Source organism: Ooceraea biroi, chromosome 9 (assembly GCF_003672135.1).
Source record: "Ooceraea biroi isolate clonal line C1 chromosome 9, Obir_v5.4, whole genome shotgun sequence".
Lineage (NCBI taxonomy): Eukaryota > Metazoa > Arthropoda > Insecta > Hymenoptera > Formicidae > Ooceraea > Ooceraea biroi.
The window spans coordinates 4,804,169-4,828,832 of record NC_039514.1 but is presented as its reverse complement, the minus strand read 5'-3'; the positions used below and the strand labels follow the sequence as shown (position 1 = coordinate 4,828,832).

The 24,664-nt window shown below is 37.5% G+C and overlaps 1 protein-coding gene across 1 annotated transcript in view; it reads left to right on the top strand.

The window, feature by feature from the left end:
- The window catches only part of LOC105278949 (dynein heavy chain 12, axonemal), a 48,039-nt gene that overhangs the window by 8,138 nt on the left and 15,237 nt on the right, over positions 1-24,664 (top strand). The window contains exons 5-7 of the mRNA XM_026972618.1: positions 4,625-4,742; positions 18,446-18,686; positions 18,778-19,024. Coding sequence (XP_026828419.1) covers positions 4,625-4,742; positions 18,446-18,686; positions 18,778-19,024 — 606 coding nt within the window. The remainder of the gene's footprint in view (positions 1-4,624; positions 4,743-18,445; positions 18,687-18,777; positions 19,025-24,664) is intronic.

Here is a 24,664-nt window from a genome sequence, read left to right as displayed (position 1 = left end):
CCATAATGGCTTTATCTATTCTACGCGAAATGGTCGTCTGGCTATTTAGATGATTTTGCCGATCGTTCAGTCAAGTTGGCTATAGTCTGTTGAACAAGACTAATATATTTGCCTTCTTTTCGTTTCTGTTTGGTTTCTTGTTTTTCCGAGTCTATTTCTGATTGTCTTTTTAAAACATTTCTATTTTCTTCGTTGTGAAACTTTGATAGATGCTGCTTTAAGCCATGAACAGTTTGTTTTTTTGGTTCATGGCTGCCTAATGAATATGATTTTTTACACACCTTACACACAGCTTTTGATGGGTCTTCATTTGATTTATGAAAATATCCCGAAATCGGATTTTTTTTCGACATTTTTTCTTTTTAACTCTGAAAATAAAAACCACTGAATTATTATCATACAAAAATACATATAATTACATAAGTTAATTTAGTTAATAACTATTAGATAATCTCAATATTATATAATTAATATTATATAATATAATATATAATGTTTTGTTATATAACATACACTACTCAACAAAAAATAGGGAACACTTTCTAAACCCTAAAAATTAAGCTATTTTCAAACCACTGAAACTCGGCAAAAAATTATCGTAGGAAAAAAATTAGAAAAGCGTTTTAAAGTTTGAAGTTTCAACTTTAACGCGCTTTCGGTAGATTTTCAAAATTTATTTATCTTTCTTGGTCTATGCTTCAAAAAGGAACACATTGCTTTGTTCCTTAAAATTCCGTATTTTTTAACAACTTAAAACTCAATAAAATAAATTTCTTTCGAAAAATGCAACTCACGTTCCATAAACTACAACATTTCGCCTACAAAACGCTTTTTTAAAAACTTTCCTACGAATTTTTTGACCGATTTACATGATTTTGAAGTTAACCCTTTTTTTTCTTGAAAAGTGACGTTTACCGCCGACATTAGCGTTACCCAATGTGCACCACGTGGAGGTTGCCGGTCGGATTTTGCACACTGTGTGTGTGTGTGTGTGTGTCACAGCAGAGATAAGGACCCCACAGTTCGTCACTCCTACAGTATTTAAAGACTCCAAACCCTCTCTGTTGTGTGTATGTGTGTGTGTGCGTGCGCGCGCGCGCAGGCGTGACTTTAATATCGTGTGTTACCTCTTCTTTGATTAATTACCGCTTGTAAGCACTCTCGAATGTTTATGCACTTATCGCTCGTGCTTTGTGGAATTTCGTGCCAAATTTTTGCGCTTCTTCCAATTGCTTTAAAGTATTTGGCTGTTCCTCGGGACGTCTTAATCGCCGTTTCATTTCGTCCCAAATGTGTTCAATGGGATTTAAATCTGGACTATTGGCGGGATGTGGTAGTAATGGAATATCGTGTCGTTCGAAAAAACGCCGAGTTACGTTGGCCGTGTGAGGACGAGCGTCCAGATTTAAATCCTATTGAACACATTTGGGACGAAATGGAACGCCGAGTAAAACATCCCGAGGAACAGCCGAATAATTTAAAGCAATTGGAAGAAGCGCAAAAATTTGGCACGAAATTCCACAAAGCACGAGCGATAAGTGCATAAACATTCGAGAGTGCTTACAAGCGGTAATTAATCAAAGAAGAGGTAACACACGATATTAAAGTCACGCCTGCGCGCGCGCGCACGCACACACACACATACACACAACAGAGAGGGTTTGGAGTCTTTAAATACTGTAGGAGTGACGAACTGTGGGGTCCTTATCTCTGCTGTGACACACACACACACACACAGTGTGCAAAATCCGACCGGCAACCTCCACGTGGTGCACATTGGGTAACGCTAATGTCGGCGGTAAACGTCACTTTTCAAGAAAAAAAAGGGTTAACTTCAAAATCATGTAAATCGGTCAAAAAATTCGTAGGAAAGTTTTTAAAAAAGCGTTTTGTAGGCGAAATGTTGTAGTTTATGGAACGTGAGTTGCATTTTTCGAAAGAAATTTATTTTATTGAGTTTTAAGTTGTTAAAAAATACGGAATTTTAAGGAACAAAGCAATGTGTTCCTTTTTGAAGCATAGACCAAGAAAGATAAATAAATTTTGAAAATCTACCGAAAGCGCGTTAAAGTTGAAACTTCAAACTTTAAAACTCTTTTCTAATTTTTTTCCTACGATAATTTTTCGCCGAATTTCAGTGGTTTGAAAATAGCTTAATTTTTAGGGTTTAGAAAGTGTTCCCTATTTTTTGTTGAGTAGTGTATATAATTACTAAACAAAATTAATACTAATTCACATTACAACACTAATTTATACTACAATAAATAAATAATTTTTAATCTTTTACGTTATTCAGTCATATAATGATATAATTTACTATTTTACTAATTAAATATGTCGCTGACACTTTTAAAGAATAGAAAAATCTAAGTAGTACTTGAATTTATCCATTGACAACATAATTTGAAAAACGTACCTAAACAATAAAACAATACGCGTCAGCAGTCTAGACCAGTTCTTCTTCTCCTCGTTTTTAGTTAATGGTTAAGGTAAGAGCCATAAGGCCCATAAGGGTATTCAGACCAGGTTAGATGCTAGAACGGGGCCTGAGAAGCAGCTCACGAGAATACAAAAAACCGCGTACATGTACCGTATACTGCGCAGCGTATGTCGCGCTGGCCGCCGCGCCGCAAAAGCGAGCCGAGACGCGTCGAGCGTAGGTTCGGCGGTAGCCGAAAGTTCGGCCATTTTTTGGCCGAAACCGAAACCGAATCTTTGGTCGGACACTACTTAAGATGCTAATACGACTGTGTGATTGGTTTCAAATATCTTATGATTGTACTTAATTAAGATGGTCTTAAATCAGAATCAACAATGAAGGGTGGGCCGAAAAATAAAAATATTTTTTACTCGAATTGTAATAGTGTGGAAAACTTGCCCACTTATACCAGTAATACCTGTGCAAAAGTTCAACTCGATCGGATAATATCTTGTTCTGAACCTGAGCTTGAAGTTTCGATATTTTAGCTGAAAACACCGAAATGTACGTTATAACAACACCATCTTGTTTATCACTACTATTGCGTTCCGAGGCTTGTAATACGACGCAGAGTCGTTATTTTGTACTCCTAATTTGAGTTAAAGCTCTTGTTAAGCTCAGAACCGGAGAAGAGAAGGACGAACGAAATGCCAAAAATGAGCATTTTGACTATATTATACATGTGCAGCTCCTTGCTCACTCGAACAATCGTAAATGACTCAGAACTGTGACAGGGAAACTCGCAGAAGTCCCAGTGTTGAACATCCTTGTCAGACAGCTTTCCTACAAGCTCTTCATTACACAGTAGCAGTCGAACGAGTTGTAAATCTTGTCACAGAGGCATCGGCCAAAATATGTGGCAAGAACTCTCGAGATCGATTCATACGGTCAACTCTATTGTCGAGACAGGCTTTGCCACATTTCAAAACAAAGTCAGATTATGTATGTATGATGGAGCAGCACTGAATAATCCGCAAAGCCGTACATGGTTGGGTGGTTGGGTAGGGCTTGGGAGGAACCCGAAGTGCAGCCACCTCCACGTGGTGGGTTCTGGGTCATTTGCGATTGTTCAAGTGAGCAAGGAGCTGCACATGTATAATATAGTCAAAATGCTCATTTTTGGCATTTCGTTCGTCCTTTTCTTCTTCGGTTCTGAGCTTAATAAGGGCTTTAACTCAAATTAGGAGTACAAAATAATGACTCTGCGTCGTATTACAGGCCTCGGAACGCAATAGTAGTGATAAACAAGACGGTGTTATTATAACGTACATTTCGGTGTTTTCGGCTAAAATATCGAAACTTCAAGCTCAGGTTCAGAACAGAAGATATTATCCGATCGAGTTGAACTTTTGCACAGGTATTACTGGTATAAGTGGGCAAGTTTTCCATACTATTACAATTCGATCAAAAAATATTTTCATTTTTCGGCCCACCCTAGTATTTACTCAGGAATATAATTTTTAAGAACAAACAGTTGTTTTTATTTAACCTATATTTGTGCATGAATATATGCGTATATGTTTATGTATACGATCAGATTAGTGAAAAAGATTTTAGTATCAAAATTTACTTTACTGCATTCAGTATAGAATCAAATAAATCAACCAAGTAATCCATTATTGTCTATGATATAGATATTGTTGTTGGTTATGCAATAACACACAGATTCAGCTTATATATTACTTTTAATATATACTTAATGAAAATACAAACTTCTGTATTCGTAAAAACTGTGACTGTTAAAGAAAAGCGACTCTTTGCCATCTTATATGTATATTTATTCGTACGTTCGTGAAAACAATTACAGATGGCAGTATCAAACCTAAAATATAATGCAATCCTTAAATGTATTAACGACCAGGTTGGCCACAAAATTCTATAATACACAACGTTTCGACACCGAAGATTTCCTTTTACTTTTCAAAAGGAATAAATAAATTTAATAAATTTAAGGATTGCATTGGAAATTGCTGGTGGTGTTAATTATATTTTTTGGATTCTAAAATATAATGTTTTAATAACTGCAACTAAATTGATTTAAAAAATTAAAACTTAAACTGTACTTTTTGATTGACTCATTATATTCATTAATATCTATAATCATATTTGTTATTATTATTTGTACATATTATTTACACATTATAGGTTTGACGAAGATTTACAAATTTACTCTATGTTTAGCGATGATAAGGAAGAAGTTATGATGAGGCAAATAATTTCCACAATAGCAGCACGTGGTTGTGTTGAGAGATGGCTTATCCAAGTAAACATTTTTTGATATTACTTACTTTTTTACTTTTAAGTATTCTTGTTTATTTTTATATAATAAAGTAAAATAAAGAAATATGTGAAAAACATGTAAAAAATGTATTTATATATTATAAATATTTAGAAAGAATATTACTCGGCATAAAGCTATCAAAGAACGTGGTATCTATCCGGTAGCCATCACTATTGATTGTTATTTATATCATTATTTTCTGATTGATGTTGATTGATGCATTTGGGCACTTTCTCTTAGTACCTGTGCATAGCTTGAATTAGACTATAGTGTATTTGGTACGATCTTGGTTATCCTTTCCTTACTTTGGTTTATTATTATATTCTGTACATAAGTTTTTTTTTCTCTTACAAGAGGAACACCAGGCAGTATAATCACCGATTTTGCTTTCTTATATACTGCCATCGAAAAATTTCCGGACAGGAGTATAAGTCGGGAAAATTCTTAATGAAACACTAATTAACACATAAAAAATCTATAAATTTTATTCAGTTTATAATTAGAACTTAGAAAAACTGCAAATATCACGAATTAGTACCAATTCTTAGCTTGAAACTCACACTTCCTTTTCATCAAAGAAACCTCCCTTGGTAGACAGCACCTTTTTCATCAATCGTGGCATCCTTTCTACGAGTTTTTCCAGAATAGAATTTGGTATTTCATTCCATGCTTTCTGGAGGATCTCTCAAAGATGCTCCTGAGAGGTGAGACAGACCTTTCGGACCTGATTAAGATCCGGAGATTGAGGAGGCCACACCATCATTTTAAGCTCTCCGCTTTCCTCTTTACGGTGCACATAGTTAAAACATAATTTAGAAGTGTGCTTGGGGTCATTGTCTTGCTGCATGATAAACTCACGACCAATTAAATGTTTGCCGAACGGAATGCAATGCCTACTCAGAATCGAGTGGTAGCCTTTCTGCTTAAGTATTCCGTTGATTCTGTGAAGATCTCCCACGCCCGTATAACTGAAACATCCCCAAACCATCACGGATCCTTCGCCGTGTTTAACTGTAGGAGTTATACAGTCTGGGTGCATTTTTTCCGAAGGTGCGCGACGGACATATGTTCTTCGTTTTTGACCAAAAACCTCGAACTTCGGTCGATTCGTCGGTCCATAAAACTCGTTTCCAGTTTTCGATGGTCCAGTCCTTGTGATTTTGAGCCCACTGAAGTCTATTCGCCCTGTTCCCGTGCCGGAGAAGTAGTTTTCTAGTGGAAACTCTGCTCCAAAGACCAGCTTTGTGCAAACGATCCTTGACAGTAGTTACCGATATCTGATGTTCATGATTTTCATTAAATCGCGATTGAATTTCCGGTGCGGTAAGCTTCCTATTCATCTTTGACATTAAGATTAGGGACTGATCCTCTGATTTGGAAGTGACTCGAGGCCTTCCAGTGCGGGCTTTATTCTTATTACAGCCGGTTCTTTGGAAGCGAGTACTAGCATCGCTTACGGTGGATCGCGGTATATTCAGTTTATCCACAATATAACGTACGCTGCGACCGTCATTATGTAACACAGTAACTGCTGCACGTTTTTCTATGCTCAGACTAGGCCCACGACCCATTTTTCTTGAAAAAAAGTAAAAAAATTCTATGTAAAAGTGTTCTTTCAAATATTTGATTTGAACTCACAAGTGAAATAAGAACAGCAATTAAAATACTTACTAATACGAGCTTACCATGGGGGCGGATGATGAGATGGGAAGTGGAGAATAATGCTCCTGAAAGAAAAGAGGAAATAGGAGAGATAAGGTGCAAGAGGAAGAAGGAAATGAGAGAAAGGAAAGAGAAAGGACGGAAGGGATAGGAGACATGGAAGAGAGGAAAAGAGAAGTGGAGGAGAGGAGAAAGAACGGAATGAAGTGAGAGGTAACGAGTGGAGCTCAGAAAGAAAGAGAGATCGGAAAGGGAAGGTAAGGGATGTGGAAGAGCACGAGAGAAACGGAAAGGAAAAGTGGAGGAGATAAGAGATGTGGAGAAGAAAGAGAAGAAAAGGAGAGGAGCAAGAATGGAAGAGAGGTAGGAGATTAGAGGAAAGAGAGGTTAGAAGGAAGGAAATGATGACGTAAGAAAGGAGGTGCACAGGGAAGGACGGTAGGTAAAACAGGAAGACGGAGGTAGTAAGAATAAAGCTCGGAAGAGGGCGACAGGAGGTTAGGATCGAGGAATTAATAGCGGAGAGAAGAGTGAAAGGAGAGAAAGATATAAAGGTGAAAGGAGAATGGAAGGAGCAGAAAATATTAGAGAAGAAATGAAGGAGATAATGGGTAGGATGATGGAGATGATGAGAAGGATGATGGTGATGCTCGAAGGGCTGAAGGAAGGAGAGGAAGAAAAACGGAGCCGGAAAAAAGAAAGGAAGAGAGGTTAGAAGGAGCGGAGGGGAACAGGACAGAAGTGAGGAGTGAGGGAGAAGGGAAGAGCGGAGGGGAAGGAAAGAGGAGACAGAGAGGAAAAGGAGAAGACAAGAAGAAGGATGAGATGAGGAAGAAGGATGAAGATGGAAAAAAGGAGGAAAAGTAAAGGAGAGTAGGAAGAAGGGGAGAAACGAGTGGAGTGGAGAGCGGTGAAGAAGGAGAAGAGACGGAAGAGAAGATAGAGGATGGAGAAGAAGTGGACGAGGAGGAGGAGGAGTGGTGGAAAGAGGTGGAAAAGAGTGAGGAGGAAAGAAGAGAGAGAGAGGAGATAGGGAAGAGGTTAGAGGAAAGAGAGAGGAGAAGGAGAGAGGAAAGGGAGCGGGAAGAGAGAGAGAGAGAGGAGAAATAGGGAGGAAATAGAAAGAAGGAAAGGGAGGGTAAATAAGGTATTATGTAGGGGAATAGAGGGAGAGAGTAAAAGAGAGAGGAGGATAACAGTAGAGAAAATGATGGAGGAGTTATTAGGGAGAGAGACGGAGATAGGAGAGGTGGAAGAAAGGAGGGGCGAAGGAGGAAGATGGATAGCGATAGTAGAGATGAGGAGGAGGGGAGATAAGAAAGAGCTGTTGGAGAAAAAAGGGGAAGCATGGAGGAGATGGGGGATAGGAATAGACGAGGATTTAACGATGGAGGAGAGAAGAATAAGGTGGAGGTTACTGGAGAGAGCGAAGGTTGAGAGAGCAAAGGGGAGGGAAGTAAAAATGGAGAACAGGAAGATAGAGATAGAAGGGGTAGAATGGGTATGGGATGTGAAAGAGCAGGAATTGGTGAAGAAGAAATAGGGAAAGAGGGGAAGAGAAGGGTAAGAAAAGAGGGAGAGTGAGAAGAGGTAAAGGAGAGAGAGAGAGGAGAGGGGGAAGAAGGGTGAGATTAAATGGAAGATATAATTAGATTATGTTACAGGAAAAGGAAAAGAGGAGAATAAAGGAAAGGAGAAAAAGGAGAAGAAAACAGAGGACAGAAAGGAGAAGAGAAGAGGGAGACAAGGAAGGAAAGAAGGAGGAAGGAAGAAAAAGGAGGGACTTGTGGAAAAGGAAGAAGAAAAGGACAGAAGGGTGGGAGATAGGTCAGAGATATTGTGAGGTCACAAAAAGGCCAGGTTTAGAGGAATGAGTAATTGTAAGGGGAATGAGGGGAGGGAAAGAGGAAATATGAGTTATGGGGAGATTGTGAATGGAGCAGGATCCGTGATGTATCCTGTAGGGAGACAGTGCAATCCTAAGGGAAGCATTTAATAAACATACAAATACTTACTAATACGTCCTGTTATGAATGCGAATAAACAATATTGCGAAGTCGAATAGAAGAATAATACACAGTAGTTTAGTCGAGACAAACTCTCGTCGGTGACGCCAGGCTGAGTTCGGAGTAACAACACTAATGGGACGCGGCAACAGCGAATAGAAGCGTCGAGCTTCATGTTGTATGTTGTATGTTGTGTAAACAATTTGGGGTAAAAGTTCAGAAAAGGGGAGACTCTTTCAATGACCTTGACTTTGACATATGTTGTCAAGGTCACCCTCCTGAGTGACCTTCAAGAGGTTTTAGCCGTCGCTCGTTGTTCATTAAAAAGTTATAAACAAAAGAAATTTGAAAAATGTGCAACGATTTAATAAATTTGAAAAGTATATGCTGGGTATATATATAGTAGTTATTTATAATATAGTAGTTATTTTGAATATTAAAAGCCATAAACAACGAATATGTATATGACCGAAGTTGGGAAAGTCATTAAAGCAAGTGAATCGTTAATATATAGAATAGTTTCTTTTAATATAAGTACAAATTATTCTTTACTTTAACCAACAGCACAAAAAGTTAATTACAAAGTATTCTCTGCTTTAACTTAACCTAACCTAACCTAACCTAACCTTAGCGGGGGAGGAGCGAAGTGTATGTGTTCTGGGCTCCAGTTTCGGAAAATAGAACCGGATTAGGTTAGGTTAGGTTAGATTAGGTTGAGTTTCTGCAAATTTATCCTATTAATAATAATATTGCTAAATAAAGTATATGAATCTGAAATATTTATTATTTTTCTTTCTTACTTTGTTCTTCTTTTGTTAATAACTTCTTAACAAACAACGAGCGACGGGTGAAACCTTCTGCGTGCTACTCGGGGAAGTGACCATTGTAATATATGTCAAATTCAAGTCCTTACTTCGTGTGAAAAGTCGGAAATCCATACAAAACCACTGAACTTATTTTGTTAATAACTTTTTAACAAACAACGAGCGACGGCTAAAACCTCTTGAAGGTCACTCAGGAGGGTGACCTTGACAATATATGTCAAGGTCAAGGTCATTGGAGGGGGCTCCCTTTTCTGAACTTTTACCCAATTTGGCTATACCATTAGGTTAAATACTATTGAAGAAAAACTGATGCGAGAAGCCTCGAGAAGACGCGAGAAGACTAAGTTTAAGTGTGGGTATTGTCCGGAAACTTTTCGATGGCAGTGTATATATTGTTGTTCCATCTTCTTACTAATTCATCCAAAGTTTCCTTATTTTAAAATAAAGATATCTTTTATTGTTTGATGATAATTTTTTGCATAAATTTTATAATTAAAATATTAATTTGTGTATTAAAATAATAAAAATATACAGGACAATAATTCACTTTAATGTACAGGGTGCGTCACCAAAATCCGGACAAATTGAACAATTTCTTTAAACAAAATTTTATTAATGAAAAATTAAATATTACAAAAAATCCTGTTACATAGTACTTGGGGGATCCCTATAGAGCACAATTATTCAATACAGGGTGATTCAAAACAACTTCATGTCTTTGAAATGTATTCCTGGTTGAATTCTGAGACGATTTTTCCTTTACCAAAATTTTCTCCGAAGCTTAGTTTTTGAATTATAAAAAGAAATAGTTATCGAATAACAGGCTGCGCATGAGAGGCAGACAGGGGTACGCGCGGCGTGACTCACCGTGGCGCTTACGCGGGGCGCTCAGCTGACCGCTACATACGATCTCTTTCTCTCTCTCTCCCTCTCCCTCTTCCCCCTCTCTCTCTCACGCACGCACGCACGCACGCACACTCTTTGTTTTTATAATTGAAAAACTAAGCCTCAGGGACAATTTGGAAAAGAGAAAGTCTCAGAATTGAGTCAGGAATACGACATTTCTTTCACTTACCTTGTAGAGAATGACTTCGTGTTGTTGTAGTTCCTTAGAAAGGACGAATCGATCATAATCAATATTTTATTCTTCCACACACAAATTTTACGCAGATATTCAATCACATTTTCGAAACACTGAGAGTTCACAGCAGAGTAATTAATCGAAAGTTTTTTGTATGAACTATTACTTTTCACACATCTTACGTTTCACTCACTCGATCAATAAAACGAGAAATGTACTAATGACTCTCAATCACTTGCCGACTAAAAATCACTCACAAAGAAAGAAACACGCAACACAACACAACGCACGATACATAACATGTTTCTAACCTCAACACATTACGCGGTGACAGGAAGCAGTCGATTGATTTTTTATTATGATTGTACTAGCGTTGTCGAACGTGTGATCGGTTAAGGCCTCAGTATTCAGATTGTGGCAATTCGAAAAGTATAAAACATATGCCGTATGATATTCGTTTTGAGTTTAATTAAAATAAAGTGTTTTTAAAATATTTAATATTTTATTACACTTTATTATTTAAAAGCAATCATATGAAAAAATTTTAATTCTTCTTGTAACTTTTTCTTTTGATAAACGTAAGATATTCGACGTTAAAAAATATTGGTCGTCCTAAAAAGGGCGAATTACTTTTGATCGTCCTACAAAGGACGGATTGTTTTTGGTCGTCCTGAAAAGAGCGGATTGTGATTCTCTTTTATAAGAGATGCTCAAAGTGGCCCCCGTCCATTCTAATGCAGGCTCTCATTCGTCTTAACAAATTTCTTTGGACGTTTTCCATTACGTCTTCGTCAATGGTCCATATGGCCTCCCGCAATCTTCATTCCAAATCTTCTAGGCTTTCCGGATGCGTTTTATAAATTTTCTCTTTTCAATGACCCCAAAGGAAGAAGTCCAGTGGATTGAGGTCCGGGGATCTCGCAGGCCAACGTATCGGACCATATCGACCCATCCAGCGTCCAGGAAACTGCCGATTTAAAAAATTGGTCACAATTCTTCCGTTGTGTGGCCCAGTACCGTCTTGCTGGAATATAATTTTCCTTTTTTCGTACAACGGCACTTCTTCTAAAAATTCTCGTAAATTGTCGCCTAATAATTCCACGTATGTTGCGGCAGTTAAAATATCTGGAAGAATAAATGGACCTAGGATTTCAGTTCCAAAGATTCCACTCCAGACATTCATTTTCCAACGAGGCTGGAAGTTCCTGACTCGTGTACCGCCGGGATTTTCGTCGCTTCATAAATGCATGTTGTGCGAATTAAATACTCCTTCTCGTGTAAACAGCGATTCATCGCTAAATATCACACGAGAAGGGAATGTCGGATCTTGTTCTGCTCTTCTTACAAAATCTTCGCAAAACTTTCTTCTCAGAGGATAATCTTCTGGTTGTAAATGTTGCACATGGATGTAATGAAACGCGTGCAACTTTTCTTCTTTTAAGATTCTCTGTACGGTTGAATATGATAAATTGTGTTCTCGAGCAATGATCCGAATACTTGTTTCGGGATTTTGCTCGATAGTGCTAATAACTGTTTGCGTATTTCGCAAATGTCTTGCATGACGATCTCTCCCTGTGTCGTGTTTGTTCGGGAGGACATTCCCAGTTTCGTACAGTTTTTGCGCTGCACCAAGTATGACACAGGCCGACGGATGTCTTGCTCTATTTGAGTATAATTCAACGTATCTTCTTGCAGCAACGTTATGCTGTCCGTTGCATTCGCCGAGTGCCATCAGCATATCGTAGTATTCTTCGTATGTGTATGCTGCCATGTCGTTCTCCTAATGCTCCTAATAAATCGGGGGATTATTGATTGCAGTATCGATCGCTTCATCCTATTTATACGATCTTCGCGGGGGGTCGATGCCTCCTCCGCGACGCTGCGGACGAATCGCGGATTTCACAACACACGACTCGCGGATCACATGAGCAGTTGATGCCAGAAACGAAGTCTTTCAGCATGTGGCTACGTCGCCTACGTTGCATATAGTCGTCGCGATCCCCTCCACTGCGTTGGCTATATGGCAACGTCTCGACAGTAGCATCACTACAAGCGTCAACACGACGCTGAAATACGTGACTCTCGCTGTTTAGAAGAGTTAGCTTTACGCGTATCCTGATACAATAAATATTATAATTTCATAATAATCTCTATATTTTCCCAAATTATACACTGCTATACATAAAAATTTCAAAATGATACAATCCCTACAAAACCTTTTTTAAAAAAGAAAAAATATTTACGCCAAGTACATAAAACGTATCGAACTTTCTAAAAACAGTGTAATTATAAAAAAATAACCTTTCTAAAAAAGTGTATTATGAAAATTTATTTCTTCAAAAATATACATGAAATAAATGCAATTAGCCAAGTATATCATTACTAGCATCCCCCGTCACGCGGGCTTCGCCCGCGATATTATGTGTAGAATTAAATAAAAACACATTTTACCCCTTCTCACCCGTTAGGAGTGGCGGAAAACCCACCCTTAGTGAGCACCTACGTAATAGTAGGAATATACCCTTAAAATTTCAAGTCGATAAGTGCAGTGGTTCGGGCTGCACGTTGATAAGTCAGTGAGTGGTATTTGGCTTATATATATATATATATATATATATATATATAGATTATATATATATAGATATATAGATTTATTGAAAAGTGAACTGTTCACAAATGGATATGAAATCAATGCAATTTATCTAGTATTTGTTTAAACATGGATGTTGTCAGTGCAATATCTAAAAATTATATACAAGATGCATTCAAAATTAATCCAAAAATTATATGAAACAAGTTGTATACATTCAAAAGTATATGCAACACAAGCTAAACGCATCCATTGTCTCTTCACGCAAATTCTAAGTCACATAAAACGGGCTTAAACCTACTCAAATGATCAACGGAATCATAGTGAAGCAAAAAACTTGGCGTACCCGGATCGCATTGGACATGTCTTACAAAATTCTTATAAACCTGAGTAACAGTATCTTGATTTGTACTGTATTTAGTATGGTGAGCTATTGAATCGTAATACAACCCGGGCACGCCACGTTTTTTACGTGGTGCAACATCATCGTCGTCGTCGTGGTCGACGTGGTGCAACGTCGTCGTCGTCGTCGTCGTCGTCGTCGTCGTCGTCGTCGTCGAATTTTCTTATTGGATTGGATATCGTACATCAGATGCAGTGTGAATTCTTCATAATCTAACGCGCCTATGTGAACGCACCTTGATGGACAAACTCACTTTGCTTGTGTGCGTGCGAGTGTACGTACGTGAGTCTGAACAAGAATCTGGACTGGAGAAGAAAAACAAAACGTCACAATTCTAGCATACGATTACGATATCTCAGGATGGACGGCACCAATCTTATTCGGAGTGATCGCGATCGAAAGCTTGCATCCATATTATGTTATTAAAGTGCCGTTAGATTTTTAAATAAGACTTTAGTTCCTGAGATATTTTAATCGAAAGTTTGGGTGACGTGGAATTCCGGATAAGCTACTTGGTAGGGTGCGACGTCTATGCAGTGGCTCTCTTCGCTCGGAACCTTGTTTTTTATGTACTTGGCGTCGCGACGCTATCGCGTCGCTTGATTACTATTTGTAACGTTTTGAAGCAGTTACGGATAAAAATGTCTGAATATCCTAAAGTAGATTCTCCTTTAATTCGAAAAGAAATCGAAATTGCTGATGTTTTATACGAATTTCTCCTTGAAGCTGCAAATACAGTAGAAAACTTGATAGAGATTACTCTCGATACTGAAGATGGTTTTGCTCTAGAAGACAACGAACAGAGCTCTTTAAATATTACCGAAGATGTAATATCACAATGTTATGAGTCTAATAAATTAAGTTATGACATAGATAACTTGCTACAATCCCCAAAATTCGAGCCCGATGATATACCATCAAAACGAGCTATGTTTTATGTGGATTACGAAAAACAGTTAAAGCGGTTAATTATTGGCGAGGAAGAAACGAGAGTTCACCTTTAAAAAGAAAGAAATGTCGCACCTTCGAACAAGTGCAAAATAAATTTAAATTTGTCCCACATCGAAATGCTTTATATAGATAGGAAAGTCAAATATAAGAAAATGGTTCAAAAATAGATAAATTAAGAAAAATTTGGGATTTTGTTCGTGAAAAGTTTGAGGAAAGCAGAGATGCAAAAAAGATTACCCACGATATAGATTTAAGAATATGGGCTATGCAAAAGGCAAAAGAATTGGATTTTTCTACATTTTCAGCGTCTGATAGTTGGATCTTGAAATTTAAAAAAGCAGAACGTATCGTAAGTCGCAAAATATTGCATTTTGCTACGTTTCGCCATTAATGAGCATAAGATTATACTAGAAGATTCGGATTTTGTAGCAAATACTATTTTATCAATAGCGAATCAGGGAATTCCTGATGATTTTGTATTTAATGCAGATCAAACTGGCATACAATAAGAAATGCATGCTGGTAGATCTCTTTCTTACAAAGGAGAGAAATTAGTAGATGCTATAGTTTAATCACCTTACTCGATGACACATTCATTTACGCTGATGCCTATTATTAATAAAAAGGGAGTGATACAGAAACCGAATCTAATTGTTTTACAGGAAGTAAAATGGCCCTTAAACAGTCGCCTTCAAGAACATTTATATAAGCCAGAAATGTTATTTGTTATCGCAACAACATCGGGCAAAATGGGTGAAAAGGAATTAACACTCTTTTTAAAAAATTGTTTTTATCCTAATATTCCAAGAGACAATAAAGGTGCCTTAATAGTTGATTCTTGGTCGTGCTATAATAATACTGCAAGTATACAAGAAGGTACTCCAGAAGATAAAAATGCAGTGATATATAAAATACCTCCCAAGTGCACTGGTACTTATCAACCATTAGATGTGTATTTCTTTCGACCATTTAAAAATTATATTCGTAAGATTGAAGATAGGATTATAATAGATAATCTAGATTTCGATATATTTAATCGAAATAATATAATAAAATTAATGGATGTCTTGTGTAATCAACTAGCCTTAAAAACCTAATTCTTTACGCATGGTACAAAGCTAAATGGTCGAATGATAAACCAGGAAATTTTCAGACATTTGTTCAATTTTGTTTAACTTTTAATTTAACCAATTGCGAAGTATCTTCTTGCAACATGACAGCATTTAACCGTAGTTGGTGCAAATTGCTCTTATGCGCCAATTATTTTTTAATTAAAGATGTTCATATATGCAATAATTATATCGAATAAGGATACGCGATAGTTTTGAGAATACTTTTTTATTTTATATTTTTTTACCTGTTCATTCTTATAATGATTGATTTAAAAGTTAGAATAATATTAAAACTTTTTTTTTTCATGTTTAAAATTCTGCTTGAATGCACACATGCATACACGTACTTACGCACATACATTTGATTTTGAGAGTGACTGGTGAGATAAGTGATATAAGGTCAATGTCCCTATTTCTACTCATTTAAGACAAACGGTACCAAAAACAGAGATTTAAATTATTCTTTTATGTAACAATTAGCGAAACAATTGATCACTTATTACGTTATAAATCGTATTACATATTAAATACAAAAAAATCATTTTAAAGACTTTTATTATGAATAACCATTAATTAAACGCAATGCATAAGATGTACGTATTTCTGCTCAGCAAAAATCGCAGTGTCCGTATATCTACTCGCACGTGTTCCTATTTCTGCTCATGAGACTATAACTCATTCAGTTTTGATTTATCCATATCAATACTGAGTCCGATAATGAGTTTTGAACTTTTGCAGGAAAATAATGCTTTATTTCAAATTTTGTAATAAACTTTCATACAAAACAAGATATATAAATGATAAGAAAAATAAACTTTTACAACTTTTTGTCACTTTTATAATTCCTCTTAGGCATGTTTATAACCTAACATAATGTTTATAACCACACATAATTTTAAATTCAAATAATTCGAAAATACAATATTATACAATTTAAATATAAGAAGAATATTTACATTTTGAAGTTATAGTATTGAAAAGTAATGAATCGAAATAGGAACCCATAGGTTATGCAGTTGAACGTAATGCTACTCACCTATTATCTCCAACAAAAAGCCGCAATAAGTAATAGAGAAGTTATTCTAAGCACGAAGAAGTCCTCCTTTTGTTGAAAATACAACTTTTCATGGAACGATGCAGATTTCGCTTACAAGTGGTTGAACAAAATCCGAAACGTTAATGCTAAGCTAGATCAATAGCGTCACGATCGCTATTGCCATTGACGACGCTGCTCGAATTATCAAATTTATTTCAAAAGCCTTTTTCTAAAATGTCTTGCTTGCAAGATATTTTGTTATACCGCCTTTCACATTGAACACCTTGTATAACTTGTCCAAACAATATTGAGCTAATTTTTTTGCATACATTATCATCTTTTGAGTTCCTCAATCAGAGCTCAAAAGATAAAGAAAATTGGCGTGTAACACTTGGTAAGGTTTACTTGTAAGTGAAAAAGTATTTTTTCTTCGTTCTAATAAATACATACATATACGTATATCAATTATCCACATTATTCGTTGCTATTTACAAATAATGTCGATGTTGTCTGTTGCTAAGCATGAATGGTAAACAATTTCTATCTTATACAGCCTAAACATATTTAACCTTCTTTTCCAAACACATGCTCCATCATCGTAATATTGACCTTAATTAATGATCTAAATAATGACCATTTTTCGGATGTAACTATTGTAGGAATAGGGCGTAAGCACAAGGGTTGGTGATGGACGAAAGCTTCGCACAACAAAAGCTCTGATAAAATAATCAGAAGGAAAGCCCGGGAGCCACAATTTTCGCCAAAATGAATTCTTTTCGTCTTCTTGCCCAGACTCGATGACTCCCCTTTTTTTGCTCGACCAATTTTTTTTCTCGCGACCTTGCCTTTATCTTGTTGTACATAGCGACATATAACGGCCAATTAATGCTGTTGTCACGTAGAACGTCTCGCGAACATTGCGGGCCTCAAACCTTCCGGCTTCATTTATTTGATGCTTCACGTTTACATTTTTCGCCTATACTATGTACAGTGATGTTCATTCATGAGGTCCTTTTTCGGTGATAGATAGGTATAGATAAGTGTGTCATCTGTAGACTGTTGGACCTACTACTCAGCGTCAAAGACCGAATGCATGTCTGTATACTATTAATCATATCCAATAAATAAGTTAAAACGAATGCATAAAAATGGCTAATCCCGCATCATGTATATTGCTCGAGCACGCATTTGGTACGAAGAATCGATAATTATGATTTGATTTTAATACAATGTAATATAACTAGTATTTTTGACATACAATATAATAATTATAAGAAATTATTTTAGAATTTTAAATTAAATATAAATTATTACAATAAATTATTTTTATGTAATTATAATTATTTTTATATAATAATAATTATTATTAGTATATTATAATTATATAAAAATAATTTATTGCAATAATTTATATTTAATTTAATCATAATTATATTTTTTTTTATGCCTTTTTAATGTAATACTTTATGGGGGGTTTCATTTTAAATTTTATAGTTGGTGTACACCTGGGCCCTCCCTTGAGGGAAGCAACCGTCCCAACATTCTTAAAAGAGTAGTCTCTCGATCGAACACGTGTTTCACGATTTTTCGTACTTTTGAACCGTTTCCAAAATATAAGAGGTGGTAACTAACTTTGTGGACACCCTGTATGCTGCGGGATTAGCCATTTTTACGCATTTGTTTTAACTTATTTATTGGCTATGATTAATAGTATACAAAAATGCGTTCGGTCTTTGATGCTGACCCTTGAGTAGGTTCGACAGTCTACAGATGGCGTGCTTATCTAAACCTATCTACACTGAAAAAGGATCTCATTAATGAACATCAGTGTACAGAAAGTATTAATTTATATTTAATATTTACTAATTTTTTCAAATTAAAATTGTATTTTATGTTCCGCACACTGATAGAAAAATTATAGTGAACAATAAGTGTACCATACAGTCCATAATTGAAAGAAAAGATCGATCTTATCAATCTTATTCAATCAATGATAAATTTCATAAACTTTGTATTGTAGGTCGAAAAACAAATGTCGAAATCAGTGCGAAAAGAAATTTATTTAAGCTATTTGGACTATGAAACAAACGAACGAAATATTTGGATACGTATTTGGCCTGGTATGGTTGTTTTATGCGTTTCGCAAATATATTGGAGTCTTGAAGTGCAAAATTGTTTAGTTGATCACGCTACATTTGCATTAGAAGTGCTTTATGAAAAATTGAAGTCTCAGATCTTGAAACTAATTGACTTAGTGAGAGGTTTGTAATGTATACATAACGTGTATATGATAAGTATATGATAACATGTATGTGTTAAGTTAAGAAATAATAAACTTTGATCTAATTGCAGGTCAGTTGTCCAAACAAAATCGAACAACGCTAAATGCTCTTATTACTATCGATGTACACAATATGGATGTTGTCAAATCTCTCATTAAAAAACAAAGTAATAATGAAATGGATTTCGAATGGTTAGCGCAACTTCGTTATTATTGGGAAGATGATGTTTACGTCAGAATTATATATTCGACGATAAAATATGCATATGAATACATCGGTAACTGCTCACGTCTTGTCATCACGCCTTTGACTGACAGGTATATTGTTTCATAGAGTATTGGTAATATGCGTAATATAACAGAATATTAAGTTAAAAAAAAGTATTCAAACAAGAAAGATTTAGATTAAAATCGAAAGAAGTTATTCTTCCATAAGTTTAGTCTTTACCGCGCAAACTCGAATTAATTCGGACAATGTTTTATCTTATATTACCATGATGCACGCACTTTGTTTTAACTCGGACATGAAAGCTATTACAATTACACTAATAAGGGGGAGGTTGTGAGTTGGGGGTACCTGAAATAAAAACAAAGTATCTGAAATAAAATAAAGCTAATGAAACGCCAAGAAATATTTGAAGATATCTGTTCGATATCTGTTTATAATATTAAATAAAATATAATTATTTTGAGATAGTGGCGTTTCATTAGTTTTATTTTATTTCAGGTACTGTGTTTATAATATAATAACATATCGTTAGTTCAATAAAAATTATATCTAGTTTCAATTTAAAAAGTAGCTTTTTGAAAGGGTTAATTTTAAAGAAAAAACATAATGTTTTTATTAAATTGACTTTTAAAAATGTTTATTTTAAGCAAACACATATTTTTAGATAAGTTGCATTAAAAAAATGAAAACATTATGCGAGTGACGGGGATCGAACATGAGTCGCCAGCGTAGTAGTTAGAGGCTTTACCGTTGTGACTACGCCACCTTCTCGCTGATCCTCTCTAACGAAGCCGGTAAAAGGAGTACTGTACTTTTTTACATTACTTTTTCTTGGGACCAACTGAATATGGCGCTCTATCGCTTTGCTCAAATATTCTTCTTATAGAGTACTATGCACCATAAAAAAATTATTTAATTCCGTGTCCTCCAACTCGCGACCTTCCATTGTAAAATTATTTCTGTACATGTATCTGATGAGATGTTAGACGTACGGCTCGTCAATATTTAGTTTTGTTTACTCTGTTATCATTTGCAACAACGTAATTAGAAAAACTAGAAAAACGTAACTTGAAAGACGTAACTAAAATTATGCGTTAAGTCAATATATGTCAAGGTCATTATTTTTCATAGTATTCAAAAGATCTTATTTGTCACTCATTATTTTAAAAAACTATTAATAAAAATATTAGTAATTATGCAGAAAAGGTTACACAACTCCGATTTTTTTCATTTTGACATATGTTATGAAGGGTAAACTTCTAAGCAATTTTTATTTTACAACTATGTGGGGATCGTGTGTAGTTTCTAAACTATATCACAATATATCACAAATAATATTAATTATACAGATTAGAGGTGGTCAGCTCCGCTTACTTTGACTTTGACATATATTATGGTGGACATTCCTCTAAGTAATTCGTAAAAGACTTTAGCCGTTCCTCGTTGTTTATTAAAAAACTTATTAATAAAAAACGTTTAATGAGAGAGGAGGAGATTTTGCAAACAAATTTTCAGCTGTCCACGCGAAAGGAAAAGTTACGGGTTGAGTTAGATTAGATTAGGTTAGGTTAGACTTTTCTCCTTTTGAGAAGGGAGTCGGGAGGAGTGTGAAATTTTTACCTACTAAAACTCCACCGTCTGCTATTCCGAGAGCGTGTGTGTGAGACCTAGAGATAGCTAAAAGCATCTCCTTCAGGGTCCTCGCTCCGATACAAATCGAGGAAGGCTAGATGGTCTTCCTGTCCTTTCGCGCTTATTCCTAGTACAGCAAACCACCTTGCCAGAACTCCCGATAATATGAATTTGGGAGTTGAGAGTCGGTTCTCAACCTGATTCCGGTCCCATTTCCTTAACCCGTGGAAAGAGACAAACAAACAACTCCGTCACTTCCCCAGAACCGCTCCATGGTGTACCAATGACCGATGGACGTGCCCACCGGTCACGACTCGAAAGAGGAATAGGGATGGAATGCAGATAGGTGCAGTCCTACCGCGCCCCTGCCCAGGGATCTCATCTGATGAGAGGAGGATAGCTTTACCGGCTAACCCTAACCCCTTTGTTATCCCCTGTTAACAGCCGCGATCGCCCTCAGCTGGCCATGTTCCGCCGCCTTTTTCTGCGTCATTACAGACTCGTAAAAGGAGGCGACGGCTTCTCATCCTCTTCTGCTTCCGACCATGGCCTTAATCACAGTCAGGAGCGAGATCCCCTCCTATAATATCGATCAGGAATCGACATTTCCGGTTCCACGCTAAACAAGCTGCCAGCGTGTGATCGACCGAGTCCCAGTCAGCGCCACAATAGTGGCAGCGTGGTTCGCGCTCCTCCCCAATACGACACAAATACTCTTCGACCCCCCCCCCCCCCCGAACAACCATGTCAGGAAAGCACCTGTGTCGTTCTGAATGTCAAGTTCCCCCATCTCCGCTCGGGTGTATATCACTTGGACACAGTTCAATTGGACACGTTGCAAGTGGACACCGTTCATTTGGACACCGAAAATTGCACACCGTTCAGTTGGACACCGTTAATGTGCACATGTATTATTTCGACACAGAAAAATGCACACTGTGCAGTTGGACACCGTTCAATTGCGCACCGTGCAGTTGGACACGGAAAGATGGACATAGTTTGTTTGCGCGCGCGCACACGCACACATACCGAAGGGGGGGTGCGGGGGCCTCCGGCCCCCCACCCGCACCCCCCCTCGCAGGGTGTGGGTGGAAAACGCTTTTTTTCATATCTTTCCGTGTCGAAATAAACGGTGTTCAACTGAACGGTGCGCAACTAAACGGTGTCCAAGTGAACGGTGTTCAAGTGAACGGTGTCCAAGTAAACGGTGTCCAACTGCACAGTGTGCATTTTTCTGTGTCCAAATGATACATGTGCACATTAACGGTGTCCAAGTGAACGGTGTGCAATTTTCGGTGTCCAAATGAACGGTGTCCACTTGCAACGTGTCGAAATAAACTGTATTCAACTGAGGCGCTCCCCTCCGCTCTACGTTTAGGTGAGCAGGGACTGGATGGCCTCAACCGTCCGCCTACTCGAAGTTTCCCTCGGGTCTAAAAGGCTACGCTGTCATTCGTGCAACACGGACTGTCAGTGATCCCTCATCACACCCTTGGCCCTGGCCGTGATGGTTACACCTCACTACCTCAAATCCCGCACACGGGAGTATGCGTGAGCGTACCCCGCGGCAAGGATTGCTATAGAGAAAGTACCAGTCAGTGGAACGCAGTCCGATAAGCGCGGACGACTCTGATAACCAGACGCCTTTCGGCAGCCCGAATGTCGTGACAAGAGCGTCGTAACGCCTCCAGGCCACCCATCCAGACCGTCGACCCATAAAGGGCCACCCTCGGTATGCGACTACCAGTAAGTGGCAGATATCCGCAGACAGGCCTTCAAGGTTAGACAGAAAGCAGCATAGGAAATTCGTCGTCCTCTTCAGCCTAGGGACCAGACCCACAAAGTGGGCCTCAAAGGACCAATTGCCATCCAGGATGATGCCCAGATATTTCATACTGGGCACCACTGGAACCATGACATCCCCAATCCTGACAAAGGCCGGGAGTGGCACTCTCTTCTTCCGTCCTTCGATGGAAGAAACATCGCCTCCGACTTTTGGGGCGCCACCTCCAGACCTGCGTATGGCGGGAACAACGACCGCCATCGCCACGTCCTTCATTGCAAACATCTTCCTCTAGCCCGTCCTCCCGGCAACTACATTGATATCATCTGCGCAACAGACAATGTGACAACCAGGAAGTGCAAAGTGCAATATCGTTTCGAATGCGAAGTTCCATAGGAATGGGCTTAAGACTGAGCCCTGCGCGATATCGTCCTCACGTACGTATTCCCTGGTCCACGTATGCCAACAATCTGTCCCGGAATTAGTCAAGGATGACCCTGGCCAGGTGAGGCGGGAGGAAACGATAGCCCGCCCGATTCCAGTGGGGCAGGGATATTAGATAGAAGAAGAAGGCAGGCAGTTGAAGGCATTGACTATGTCTATAGACACAGTTAACGCCCTCCCTTTCCCGAGTCATAATTGTGTCCTCATCGATGGTCCGAAGGAGTTCTCTTCAAGCTCTTTTCTTGGATTCCCTTATCGCTGCGCGAAGGGTAGCCTTCTCCACCCTCACAGGATCCCCACGACGGCGGGCGGCCGAGAATCGCCTTTAGGCGCGCCAGAGATCAGCAATCGTATCAGACCACTAATATGCCGCTGTCGAGTGAGTCCCGATTGCGCACATTAATAATCGGACACGAAGATATTTTCAGATACGGTTTCGATCGGACACATTTCCAATCAGACACAGTCTCAATCGGGCACAGTCTCAATCAGACAGTTTCCATCAGACACATACAGTTGCATACGGACACAGTCCCATTTGGACACAGTTACTATCGGACACTCCCACCATCTGCATTACCCGCCTCACGCAACCACTGTCGAGTCATCGGTACGATTCTACATTGGTTCAACGACGTGAAAAGTCAAAGCCATAGACGTCTTTGAACCCTTGATATATATATTTATTAATTTGTATATAATATATGTATGTGCATATGTAGGAGAATCCCTTTTGTCCATTCTTTCTTGCAATTTCGCAATTTAAACGGCGCTAAAGTTTAAATTTAAAAAATTAAACATTTTATGTTTTCTTTTGTCATATAAGGAGGTAGTAATTATTGTATAACTGTCACAGATCTCACTTATATCCTGACGTCCCTGCAGATCGTGTTGCGGGATTGTTCCTTCTTTCATTATTGTCTTAAATTAAGACTCTTAATATGAGCAATAATATTCAATTACCCAGTATATTATATATCAGGTATCCCCAGGTCATGGAGTATTAGTGAGTATTGGTCGGTATTAATGGATTTCCTATGGAGTTTCACCGTAATGACGATGTAGGTATTTTTGCGAGATCTATATTGGCGATTTGGAGTGGACGAGATATCACCGTCCTCTCTACTGTTCCTTTTCCTCCTTCTCCTTGTACATGACTACTTTTTGTAAGATAAAATTATATAATAGATTATTTTGGCCGTTTAAATTATATAAGGTGCGTATAATTTTTCATTTTTGTTTTTGTTTTGTGTGTTTTTTATATTTTTTGCTTTGTTTTCAAAAGAAAATTTCATTATTACGATTATCATTATTCTTTTGCCATTATTTTTATTACTTTATATGTATTTATATACATATAATATAATAATTTTACTATATAAACTTAAGAAAAACAAGTTCAAACAAATATACAAAAATTCAGGAACTGCTAGAGCGAAGCTGGATGTACGTACTTAACTTCTTTTTATTATGAAGACTAGCATTCCCCATCGCGGCTTCGCTCGCGATATGTGTTGAATTTGGAGTTAACAGACTTTTATCAAGGTAAGAATTTAACAGCTCTATAATCAGCTGAATCTACGTGAAAACGTCATAATTATGAAAACGTCATAATTATGTTTCCAACAACAATGTAATAATCGAAATTATTTTTTAAATATCAAGCATGCGATGAAAATAATTATAAGACTTCGGGATAAATAATGTTTCTAGTTTTATTACGATCAGGTAGTAAAATGAATTGATTATTCGGATTTTCTGTTCTCGAAAATGCAACATACAGTTGACCGTGTGAGAAACATTCTAACCGCAAATCCACCCCGATATAATTGAAAGTTTGACCTTGCGATTTATTTATAGTAATAGCAAA